Source organism: Herpailurus yagouaroundi, unplaced genomic scaffold (genome assembly GCF_014898765.1).
Source record: "Herpailurus yagouaroundi ecotype Mexico unplaced genomic scaffold, PumYag 139, whole genome shotgun sequence".
Lineage (NCBI taxonomy): Eukaryota > Metazoa > Chordata > Mammalia > Carnivora > Felidae > Herpailurus > Herpailurus yagouaroundi.
This window is the reverse complement of record NW_024412394.1, coordinates 74,832,143-74,844,806: the sequence shown is the minus strand read 5'-3', so window position 1 is coordinate 74,844,806 and position 12,664 is coordinate 74,832,143. Positions and strand designations below refer to the sequence as shown.

The 12,664-nt window shown below is 38.3% G+C and overlaps 1 protein-coding gene and 1 non-coding gene across 5 annotated transcripts in view; both read left to right on the top strand.

Moving 5' to 3' along the window:
• The first annotated feature begins 350 nt into the window (after positions 1 to 350).
• LOC121030159 (U6 spliceosomal RNA) lies at positions 351 to 457 on the top strand. The gene has a single exon (XR_005790090.1). It is a non-coding gene; the product is annotated as a U6 spliceosomal RNA (small nuclear RNA).
• Positions 458 to 2,589: 2,132 nt separating this feature from the next.
• The window catches only part of ROS1 (ROS proto-oncogene 1, receptor tyrosine kinase), a 124,346-nt gene continuing 114,271 nt past the window's right edge, over positions 2,590 to 12,664 (top strand). For 2 of the 4 annotated variants that reach the window (XM_040474475.1, XM_040474474.1), the window contains exons 1-4: positions 2,592 to 3,221; positions 9,363 to 9,407; positions 10,543 to 10,602; positions 12,298 to 12,324. In XM_040474475.1, coding sequence (XP_040330409.1) covers positions 3,099 to 3,221; positions 9,363 to 9,407; positions 10,543 to 10,602; positions 12,298 to 12,324 — 255 coding nt within the window. In that variant the 5' untranslated portion in view covers positions 2,592 to 3,098. Of the gene's footprint in view, positions 3,222 to 9,362; positions 9,408 to 10,542; positions 10,603 to 12,297; positions 12,325 to 12,664 lie in introns of all 4 variants that reach the window. The other 2 variants (XM_040474472.1, XM_040474473.1) reach the window with 2 other exon arrangements.

Genomic DNA, 12,664 nt, shown 5'->3' with positions numbered 1-12,664 from the left:
TTTAATTTTTTTTTCAACATTTATTTATTTTTGGGACAGAGAGAGACAGAGCATGAATGGGGGAGGGGCAGAGAGAGAGGGAGACACAGAATCGGAAACAGGCTCCAGGCTCTGAGCCATCAGCCCAGAGCCTGACGCGGGGCTCGAACTCACGGACCGCGAGATCGTGACCTGGCTGAAGTCGGACGCTTAACCGACTGCGCCACCCAGGCGCCCCTCCAATCTCTTGATATAAGTAATTCCATAACAAATATCTTTGAACACAGTCCATTTTTCATGAGTGTAACTAAATGCCAGTTAAATTCCAAAAAACAGAATAAGCACAAAAACTTGAAATTGAAAGCTATTTTGTGCTCGCTTGGGCAGCACATATACTAAAACTGGAACGATACAGAGAAGATTAGCACGGCCCCTGCATAAGGATGACACACAAATTCATGAAATGTTCCACATTTTTTATTTGTTTGCAGTATTTTTTAACAAATCATACTTTTTAAGTTTGAGTGAAACCAACAAAAAGGATATAAGTTATATCTATAAAATTTTGAGATTAAATTTAGTGTTAAAATGCAAATAATAAGTGAAAAGTGTCCTCAGGGACTGTGTCATTTGTATTGTATTGTATTGATATATTTCGTAATACATACATACCTAGTTAGTATCCAAAAAAAAAAAAAAAAAAAAAAAAGAATTGAAGGTGATTTCTTTATCACCTTCCCCCAATAAAGCTACATCAAGGAAGTACTTAGCGGTCCATTCTGTTAAGGAAGTAAATGTTACAAATATTATTTGTGCTAATGTGGCACAAGACATAGGTACCACAGTGAAGAAGATGACTTTCGTTAGAATGAGGAAATCCCTTAGACAAGGAAGTTTATTCTCTGACTTAAATGTGTATTTTGTGGAAAGATGGCCATTTTCCTCTGACCAAGAAATCAGAGGGTTGTATATTCTTTAATCTGCATTCTTTAAAATGGAGAGAATGGGGGCCCCTGGGTGGCTCAGTCGGTTAAGCGTCTGACTTCGCCTCAGGTCATGATCTTGCATCCATGGGTTCGAGCCCCGCGTCGGGCTCTGTGCTGACAGCTCAGAGCCTGGAGCCTGTTTCAGATTCTGTGTCTCCCTCTTTCTCTGACCCTCCCCTGTTCATGCTCTCTCTCTCTGTCTCAAAAATAAATAAATGTTAAAAAAAATGAAAATAAAATGGAGAGAATGAACAAAGACCAGGTAGCAAAGATCAGGTAGAAGTTTTTTCAAGACAACAAGCTTTAGGGGTCAATTCTGGAGTCAGTACTGTTTGTCTTTACGTTATAGAGCAGTTTCGTCAACATTTGCTCAAAGATGTTTAGCTTTAAAAAAAAAAACCCGGGGCGCCTGGGTGGCTCAGTCGGTTGGGCGTCCGACTTCGGCTCAGGTCATGATCTCGCGGTCTGTGAGTTCGAGCCCCGTGTCGGGCTCTGTGCTGACAGATCAGAGCCTGGAGCCAGCTTCGGATTCTGTGTCTTCCTCTCTCTGTGACCCTCCCCCATTCATGCTCTGTCTCTCTCTGTCTCAAAAATAAATAAACGTTAAAAAAAATAAATAAAATAAATAAATAAATTAAAAAAACTCAGGCATGTATTGCTCACAATGAGAACCTGGGGCCAATAAGAAAAGCTTGTTATGTTAGTATAATTTATTTAAGAAGACATGGTATAGAGCTATATGCCAACTAACTTGGATATAAATTAAAAAAAAAAAAAAGACACCCATCATATTGGATTAGGGCCCAAAGCAATTACCTCATTTTTTTTTATTATTAAAGTTTTTTCAAAGTTTTTTTCAAAGTTTTGTTTTTTTAATTAAAAAGAAAAAGAAGATGAAGATGAAGACAAAGGCGAAGAAGAAGAAGAAGAGGAAGAAGAAGGAGAGGAAGAAGAAGAAGAAGGAGAAGAAGAGGAGGAAGAAGAAGACATGGAAGTTTGGGGTACCTGGGTGGCTCAGTAGATTGAGCGTCTTTCTTCGGCTCAGGTCATGACCTCACTGCTCAAGAGTTCGAGCCGGCTCTGTGCTGAAAGCTCACGGCGTAGAGTCTGCTTCAGATTCTGTCTCCGTCTCTCTGACCTTCCCCTGCTAGCGCTCTGTCTCTTTCTCTGTCTCAAATATAAAATAAAACATAAAACAAATTTAGGAAAAAAGACATGGATACTTAAGTCATAAGAAAAAACAGCAAACACAAAACTATCTGGCCTTAACGAGTTAACCCCCAGCAATCTAAAAAGTAGCTCTCCAGAATGACTCACTTCTGTACCTTGTGGATTTGAAATTCTTAACTTTATCTTGATGTCCGACTCATTGAAACTGTACAGTATTTCCTTTTCAAGAGAGCTACACTTGTACATATCTTAGAGAGTGGCTAGTTTTAGCTCTCTGTCTCAATAGCCTTGATAAAGCAGTATTTTAGTTAATATGTAGTGAAGTTCTCAAAGTGCGCTAACAAACTTCCTTGTCTTTACTCACCCTCCGAGTATTTGTCTATTAATTTCAGCTTTATTTGCTTTTTAATTTCAAAATATGTATTTCAAAGGGTTCTGTTCCCCCCCCCGTAGCATCGTTTGATTCTATTTTTCTGATAATTCTTCATTATAATAGTGTCACCGTTTGCTAAAGCGTAGACGGTCCAAACCCAGTTTCCTGTGTAGCTGAACCAACCTCAGAGAAGTGAAGGGGTGGATGATCTCGAGTGTTCCGGTTTCAGACTGTGCACGTGTCACACGCTTGCTGAAATGCAGTTTGCGTTTTCTACGTGGTTTCCTTCCCTCTGCGAAGCGCACTTCTGAGCTCTAACCTTTAGACAGCAGGTGATCTTCTTTATGAGAGTAAAAGGAAACGAAATTATGAAATAGCTGCTCTGTGAATGTTACAAGCTGTCTACGATTCAAAGGTCTAAAGCAAAATACGTAAATATTATTTTATAAGGCAAAGATATTCTAACATGTCAAAAAAACCCCAAAAACCCCAAACTCCACCAGCCACCCTTTCAACTGAAACTTAAAGAACCGATGTAGTGAAATGGAGAAAATGAGAACAGTCGCCTGAAAGTCGCCATTGGTGAAGTGATGAAGAACATTTCCTGGCTTGGTCCGAAACTTGTCAGTTTTGTGAGTCTTGGCTGCATATGGATTTCTGTGGTACAGTGTACAGTTTTAAACAGCTGCCTAAAGTCATGTGTGACTAACCTGGTAAGTTTTGCTGGTCTAATATTTGTCTTTGCAGGAACTGGAACATGGAAAATTCAGCTTGTTGCAAATGAGTGAGGTATTTTTTCTTTATGAGAGATATTCTCCTAAGAAGTGGCAGCGAGGCCAGAAAGATTCTTTTTCCAAAATAAATTAGGGATGTTTTTAATTACAGAAGGTAGGGGAGCTATTTTAGTTCTTTAAGTTATCTGTTCATAGATTTGTGTGTGTGTGAGGAGGCATAGGACTTGGGTTACAGAGGCTTCAATGTAATAAATTTTGAATGCTTTAAAGGTATCAATTTAAACTCATTTATTACAAAACCGTTTGTTTGTCTTGAAGTCAGAAATAGGTTTGGCCACAGGGCAATGCCTACTAGCTGCAGATGGCAGGCAGTACTGTTTATATTGTGGATGGATGGAGGTATAGGCAGGTGGATGCCCAAGGAAGCAGATACAGATGCCATATAGAACAACATTTTATTTGAAAAGCAAGACTCGTTTTTAAATTGCTTTACTTCTGTCTGTGCATTTGTAATTTTTTTCAGTTATGAGTGTTTTGGTTAGAAAATTTATGTTTTCCTTCTCATTTCCGGGTGTCGCCCTTCCTGTATACATTGTTTCATATCTTTCAGTTATTGTGACTCAGTTGTCCCTAAAACAGCCACTGAATCAACCGTAAAAACTAAATACATTCTAGCCACGGAAAGATGCACCCTTCTTATGTAAAGACAAAGGAAATAGCAAGATAGCTTAAAAGGTTATACTGCTTATAGTCCTACTTTTTAGAATAATAAAAGTACCAAATACAGTACTCATTGTCATGTTAAAGTATTGGAGGTAGAAATCCGTGGCAGATAAAAAACAGATTTATTCATGTTACGCTCTTCTGGCTTCATTTAAAATATAGTTTAAAACACTACCTAAGCTTGCTATGTATAGTAGCACTTTTTAAAGAAGCTTGGTATTTTATACAATTCATTGTTGAAGACTTCATTGCCATTAATGTAGAATTGTATGCTTTAGGTTTTTACAGTTGTCATCCAAACTTAAAAATGGAAGAATAAGACTATTAAATGTTTTCTTTACTAAAAAAATTAAACATTTTCTCTGATTATAATAAGAACATATACTCATTGTAACATATTTATAAGATACAGAAGAAATAGAGAATAAAGAAAAGAGTATTCTTTCTTCTAACATGTATGTAATTTTACATACAGTTGGGCACTCACCTTTTCCATGTAACATTACATTGTAAGTTTTTCCTATATCCTGAAGTTTTTATGGAAACAAGATCTTGAATATATTTAGAATATTTCCATCCGATAAATGTACCACCATAATTTGTTAATTTCCCCACACTATCAAAACTGATGTTGGTTGCTTCCATGATTGTAGCCTCCCGTTTATTTGTTTTATTTTTTTTTCTTTTATTTTTCAGTTAGGTTTAGTTTTCTCTTGCCTTTGTGTGGGCTCCTTTGGTCTCAGGCAGTAGGAGTGGACAGTTTGTTCCTTGTTGCACTGCCTTCCGTTTACCACCTACAGACAAAGGCACAGCTGATATGGTGGCGGCTGCAAGAGACACGGTCTGCCAATTTCACTGGTGACTGTAATAAATGTTCTCCATCTGGGCCTCCCACACGGGACCTGGAGTGACAAAAGCTAGGTGAATAAACAGTGAGCATAGCCATGGATCAGGGGAAAGGATATGGAAAGTGCTGGAGTTTATTATACTGTGTGAATTTTTTTGTGCTCCATTCTTTTAGCCTGGACATTGGCTGTGAAGGTAAAATCTTTGATGTCACCGGGTGGTTCTTGATAGTGAGGCATCTTTGCCATTTAAAAAGAAACACGACGTGTGGTCCAAAGGAATGTTAGAATTGCTGTCCATTAATGCACAAATCATAGTTCTACGCATGAACAGGAGTATTTTACATCAGTTGGGGGATCTGTGTGTGTTAGTTGAGTGTGTTAGCTGACTTGACATTTTTGAGTTATATGTGCCTGTGCTGCAGAGAACAAAAAATAATTAGTGGTCTTCAGAACCCTAGTATTGTGGGATCCTTTATGAAAGAGAGACAAAAGGGACTTATGGTCAAATAACTTATGGAAATGCTTTTTGCCAGCTTTTTGTAGATTCACAGGCCACAACAATATATTAATGGATTTGTTTAATCATAGTTTTCTGATCTTCTTTGGCAACAAAACTTTTTTTTTTTTTTTTTGAGTAACAAGTCCCAACAACTGAGGAACTGCTGTTGAGAAATGCTGTTAGAAGCATCAATTCAACTCAATAAAAGACTGTTAGAAACAATAGAGTTCAGAAGTTTATCCTGTTTAAAAAAGCACAAACATTAGTACCTTTCTCGTATATTGGTATATAACTTTATAACAAGATAATAGAGCAATCCAAACATTCCATAAAATATCCAGAAATTAGCACCATTTGTATTGGTGTGCAAATGGGCAGACCAGTAAAACAGAAGACAGTCTAGAAATTAAACCAGGCACTTAAGGGTGTGGGGAATATGATAAAGATGGCAATTCAGACCAAAGTAGAGCTATTTATTTAGAACAAAAAATACCTTCCTTCAGTAGGTGAATGGATAAGTAAATTGTGGCACATCCAGACAAGGAAATATTATTCAGAGCTAAAAAGAAATGAGCTATTAAGCCATGAAAAGACATGGAGGAAACTTCAAGGTATATACTAAGTGAAAGAAGGCCAATCTGAAAAGACTACATACCGTATGATTCCAACCACATGACATTTTAGAAAAGGCAAAACTATGGAAGCAACAAAAAGACCTGTGGTTGTGAGGAATGGGTTTGTACGTGGTGGTGGTGGTGGTGGGGTGATGAATAGAGCACTGAGGATTGTTAGAATAGTGAAAATACTCTGTGTGATACAGCAATAGATATATGTCACTATGTATTTGTCTAAACCCACAGAATATACGACTCCATGAGTGAGCTCTAAGGCACGCTACAGACTTGGAGTGATTATATTGTGTCCATGTAGATTTATCCTTAGTAAAAATTGTACTCTTCTGATGAGTGATATTGATAACAGGGGGAGACTATGCATGTGTGGGAGCAGAAGGTATTTGGGAAATCTCCATACCTTAATCTCAATTATGCTCTAAATCTAAAGCTGCTCTAAGATAAAGTCTTTAAAAAAAGTTTAAACAAAATTTTAAAAACCTAACTACAATACTGATTCAAAATAGGTTCAAAATAGATTCCAGGAGGTATTAAAAAATAGTGTGCTTTAAAAAAGTAGTGTGATTTAAATATACACAAATAACAAAAAGAAAACAAAACTTTACCCCATGGAAATTTTAGCATAAATTATGGAAGAATATTTCTACAATCTTGAAGTGGGAATGCCTTAGGAAGCCTGATTCAAAAATATGCATCATGTTGGCAAAGATGAAAAACATTTATAGTTGGCAAAGTTGGGATAAACCAGCACTCTCATGTACAATTGCACATCAAGAAATGTATCTGAGATTATTACTTAACTAACCAAAGATACATCTGCAAAAAGCTGTTTACAGCATGTTTGCACATAACATTACCACTAGATTTCCAAGTTCCTGGTACTGTACTATTATAACTAATACATTATTATTTGAGTCCTTGCAGAGTTTTGTGAACTTAATGTTATCTCATTTATGTCTCTGATGAGAGTACTAAGTTTAGACAGCACAGGTGACTTTGAAAATATCACATCACGAGCAAGTGTTGCATATGGGACTAAAAGGCAGACTATTCTGCATTTACCAGGGTTGAAAGTATGGAAATGATATTAGTTCTGGCTGAGGTGGGCAGAGTAGACAAGGTTGTGCCCAGAAGTAGGTATGGGTTAAGAAGATTTGAGATCCAGGACTGGGATTGCGTGTTTTAAGCAGATCACTGGAATAGATGGAGCTAAGGTAAACTGGTAAGGATCCTAACTGTAAAGTAAGGAACATGAATTTGGTGAAGATTATAGAAGGTGTTGTGCTTTGGTTAAGAGCACAGGCTCTGGAGACAACTTTCAGATCTCTAAATTTTAACTCTTGGGCAATTTGCTAAACCTCCCTGTGTCTCAGTTGTACAATGGAGTTAAAAATAATGCTTACTTAGTAGGGCTGTTGAGATGTTGAATGAGATTTAGTGTAAAACACCTTGTAGAGTGCCTGGAACATAGGAGCCACTCACTGCATGGTGGCTATAATGATGATGAAGAGTGGGGTGGAGAATACCATGAGATTAGAGAAGTGTGTTGACAAACTCTGTTTCATCAGAACCCTATAGACCTGACTCATGAGGCTACCTTGCCCAAGACCACTTGATGGGCTTTCCATTCAGCCTGTTAAATTTAGTCTTGACTCAGTACTGTTACAATATGGCTTTATGGTCACCAAGAAACATCTGTTAACTTATTGTTTAAAATGGAACCGAGAGGGGTGCCTGGCTGGCTCAGTCAGTGGAGCGTGGGACTCTTGATCTTGGGGGTGTGAATTCAAGCCCCATGTTGGGTGTAGAGATTGCTTAAAAACAAAACCTTTAAAAATGAAAAAAAGATAAAATAAAATGGAATGGAGAATCTACCCAACATCCACCCTGTTGTTTTTATGAGCTAACAGATTTTTGAAGGGATATGAAAATTCGATTGCAAAATGACTCTTACATTTGATTTTATATGATTGTGGTTCAATCATATAAAGGAGAATCAAAAGCTTCATTTTGAACAAAATTGTGGAAACAAAGTACTATTGTGCACCTGGTTGTAAAATTAATCTAAAAGATACAGTTCTTACTCTCTAAGTACTTATTATGTAAAAACAAAACATGTTAAGCATAAGTGGTTAAGGAATGGAGGTTAGAGGAATCTTCACTGACACATCAAATGAGAGTGGAAAAGGCAACATTGGTTCTTTGGCTCCTGTGTCTGATTACTTCTCAAGTAAATCCCCACAGTGGTAGGCCACTGTATAAGACTTCCAAGAGATAGGACTTCTGGAGCATTCCTGTGGAATAGACCATCTTGAATTTATGTGTTTATTCCTTCCATATGTATTTATTGAACACCTCTTATCATTCTGGACTGTTATCGGTACTAAGGACAGAGTGAAGTACAAAATGAATGGTGCTTACATAGAAGGGGAGAGAGTAGTCAGTGAACTTAGTGATAAACAGGTCTTCTCTTTCCTCTGAAAATAGTGGGCTATTCAGAAAGCCACAAGAGATGCTTAAACCACATACAGGGCCCCTTGGGATTTTCTACCATCTCCTGGAACATATCTTGCTTGCAGTGCTGGGACAGCTAAGGATAGATGGCATGCTCTTTGCTGGATTGTCTTTTCCAATTCAATGGTTCAAATTCAGCAACTTTTCAGGGGAGGTTCTGAGCAATATAGAGGTACTAGGAGTATTCACTTAGTTATCCTCTGCTCATAATTCTAAATCAGTCAGGGAGGCAGTGATCTAAATTAGATCATATCCATAGAACACTGTTCGGGCACATATATGATTATCATAGGCCTAATATTGCCATCTTTTGTAAGCCTTTTCTATTTGCCAAGGGCTCCACTCACGTGATGATCAGGGAAAGGATGAACAATTTATGGATTTTTCCCTCTTAGTTCCTGTTTCTTTTAGTTTACCCCAGCACAAAAAGATCTTAAAATTTGTGAAAATATGAGAAAAAAAAGAGTAATCTGATGTTTTCCTATATGTAAAATTCTGAATTTGTATTTCTTCTCTCTTCTTAGTAAGTAAGGTGATTTTTAAAAAATCTGAACATAATTCATCTTTAACCTATGAGTCCTTTAAATGGATGAATTGACTAAAGTCGCAGGTTTATTTAATACCGTGTGAGAATCTATCCAATGTCCTCAACCACTCCTTACAGTCATATCCCCACTCCCACCTTTATCATTTCTGCAGAGTTCTTAGACATTCCATTTTACAATTTGCACTGGCATTTTACCTGATTTCGGGACTGATTTAATGACTTTAAAACACTGTACTTTCTAGTCAGAAAGCATGGAGGAGGCAACGCTATTCCAGGAAGCTTTTTATAAAAAGGTGTGGTAATTGTACTGAACACAATATTGATAGCTGGTATTTATTATCTCCTTCTTCACTTCAGGGCAGGCAGCTTGACATTGGCATGCCATATAATCTGAGTGAACCGGTGAGTAATCGCTTCCATTGTCTGGAAGTTCATAGTGTTTGTATTGATAAAAATGGGGCAATGGTCAGATTTTATTACAATGAAAATGTTCCCTAAGTAAAGTCTCATTTATTGGTCCTTGATGGAGGAAACTCAATTGAAAATAGTGAGACGTCAGAATTATAGAATATTCAAAAATGAACTCAGGCACTTCCTGTTTTGAAGAGGAAAGAACACAGGACAAATTCAACTCTGTGATTTTGGTTCTACATTACTGTGTGGCTTTGGATAAATACTTAATATTTCTGAAACTTAGTTTTATTATATGCTGTCTGAGAGCATTGGATTAGATGGTCTCCAGTGTTTCCTCTAACAATTACACTTATGGTTTTATTACTTTCCTGCACCTGTATCCATTTATTTAACAAGTGTTTAGTGACTCAAAATATAAACATGAACAGACTTCCCAAGCTGTTGATCTATTTAGGTTTTGATATGCTGCCTTCTGGTTGAGTTCCCAGTTTTGAGTTTTGCTTGTTTTTTTTTTTTTAACTATTTAAGTTTATTTCTTTCTTTTGAGAGAGAGAGAGAGGGAGAGAGAGAGAGAGCGAGCACACAAGTGGGGTGGGGGCAGAGAGAGGAGGACAGAGAATTCTAAGCAGACTCTGCACTGACAGCCCCGATGTGGAGCTCAAACTCATGAACTTTAAGATCATGACCTGAGCCGAAACCAAGAGCCAGATGCTTAACCAATTGAGCCACCCAGGCACCCTTGGGCTTGGCTTGTGCGTGAGGACATGGCAAGGACGCACAGTATGCTCGATGCCATGTTGTCCAGGACTTTACCTGCTGCCAGCCACCCGGTGGACATTGTGTTCCCTGAAGGTTGGGTGCTCTCTGGCTTCTAGGCCTGCCCACCCCACCCCACCTGTACTCAGCAATCCCGCAGCCCTGTAGTGAATCACACCAAGCCCTGCTCTGCCTGTAGATATGAGGCCTCTGCTTAGAATTCCAAAAGTCTTGATCCTTCTGAGGCCATGGATTCCTGGGTAGATATCTATTTCTAAAATACTTTTTGTTACTAAGTTGTACTACCAGGTAACAAGAAAAAGTCACACTTCTTTAGTCACCATTGTCTCTTTATTATCTTTTGCAGTGCATCCAAGGATGTCATTTTTGGAACTCTGTAGATCAGGAAAACTGTCCTTTAAAGTGTGTAAGTATTAATTATGTTTCTGTTTTGATACTAATAATGCCTTCAAGAGAAAAGTCATCTAGGAGGATTCCCGCTTGAATTTCCACTGGCTTTCACTTAGTTTGCTTGACTCTAAAGGAAAAGTATGATAGCCTGAGTGATACATAATTTGAGATAAACATTACTAATGCAACTGGAGACCAAGGGAGTTTAATGAAAACCATGGAACCCAGGAATGTTCAATTGCTCCAAACCATAAAGGCCTTTTAGTAGAATGTCAGGCCTTTGTTAAATTTCCTAGTCTTACGCTGCTCAAAATTTAAAGCACAGTAATCTAAGGATCTTGTTAAAATGCAGATTCTGATTCTGTAGATCTTGGGTGGGACATGAGATTCTGTACTTGTAACATGCTCCCAGGTGATGTGATGCTTGTAGCCCTTGGATTACACTTGGATAGCAAGGCCCGAGATCATGTTGAAAGTTTCTCTGCAGGGAACACGGCAGCAACCTAATCCAGGAATCATAGCCCCTACGTTCACTCCACTCTATGTAGAAAATACATCCCCAAATAGTTGATTTTTAATTTATCCCAGCTTTGCCATTTAGTGTATAACTAGGTAAGGTACTTAACCTCTGGGTACTTTCTTTCCTCATCAATAAATTAGGATAATAATAGAATCTCCTCCCTAAGGACGAGGCCCTATACACTGTAATTACTCAGATCTAATGAATAAGAATTTTGTTACTTAAAAGTGAGTTGGTTCCTTTTTTCAGATTGTTCAGGTTGGAGGTTAAATCATGATAATTTGGGGGTAATTTTAATATTGTTTTCTATTAATAAGTGAAACTATATCATTGAAATTTAAATAAGGACATTAACTTTTCCTTACAAATGGTGCTCATAGCTCTTCCTGTATGATATGTCCGCAGAAGTCACTATTATGGGAGTTGCTTAGGCCGACTCTCACATTTGTGACTATGTGCCCCATAGAATGGAAGTTACCAAAACGTGGAACAGGTGCTATCTGGATTTTGGAGCTATTACACATTCTAAAAGCACTCTTAACCTTTCTTTTGGTACCACTTTTTACAAATTTCAGCTAAGATCGTTACTTGTTTAGTTTGTGTTTGCTATCTTTTGCTCTGACACGTAAACCCATCAGAGTGGGTCTCTCTCCTTCTGGTTCACACTGTGTCTACTGCACAGAACACAGTGAGGGGCACATAGCAGGTGCTCAGAGACCACTTGCTGGGTGAATGAATGGGAAGTACCATTTGTTGCTGGCAACAGTCCAGGAAATAGAGTGGGCACCGGAGCAGCCAGTCTGGGCAGGGGAACCTACTGGCCTTTGCTAGCCAGAGCGGTGGGTGGTTTCCATTTCAGCTTCTGTCTCCACTGGGCATCTGCCAACACCTCTTCATTCGCTAACCTGGTCCATCACAGATTACCTCTTAGTTGCCTGGGATTTTCTAGTAGACATCAGGCTCCACCATTTTTCCAGTGATGCAAACATGATTTTTATAGCTGTTCATACAGTGTGGCCTGCCTGGAGAGAAGGCCCAACTCTGGGCTTCTTGGTCTTGATTGTTTTTATTGGTTATTCATCAATGGTGAGGCAAGAAATTAATTTGAAAGAAAAATATACCAAAGTGTCATTAAATTATTTACAACTTTAAGGATTTTAAGTGGTTTTCTTTTTCTTTTTTTCCATGCAGAACGACACATATGCCACTGTTTGTGAGGTGAGTTGGCAATCACAAGATGTCATCAAACTCCATGTTTTCATCTATTATATTTAAAAAGCTATTGAAATAAGAATGAAGAAGCCAGGGCATCTGGGTGCCTCAGTTAAGTGGTTAAGTATGGGACACTTGATTTCGGCTCAGGTCACGATCTCACAGTTTCCTGAGTTTGAGCCCTGTGTTGGACTCTGCATATCAATTGAGTAGAATCAACTTGGGATTCTCCCTCTCTCCTTTTCTCTGACTCTCCCCTGCTTGCACTGTGTCTCTTTCAAAATAAATTAATTAATTAAAAAGAGAGAGAGAGAGAGAGAGAGAGGCACTTGGGTGGCTCAGTCAG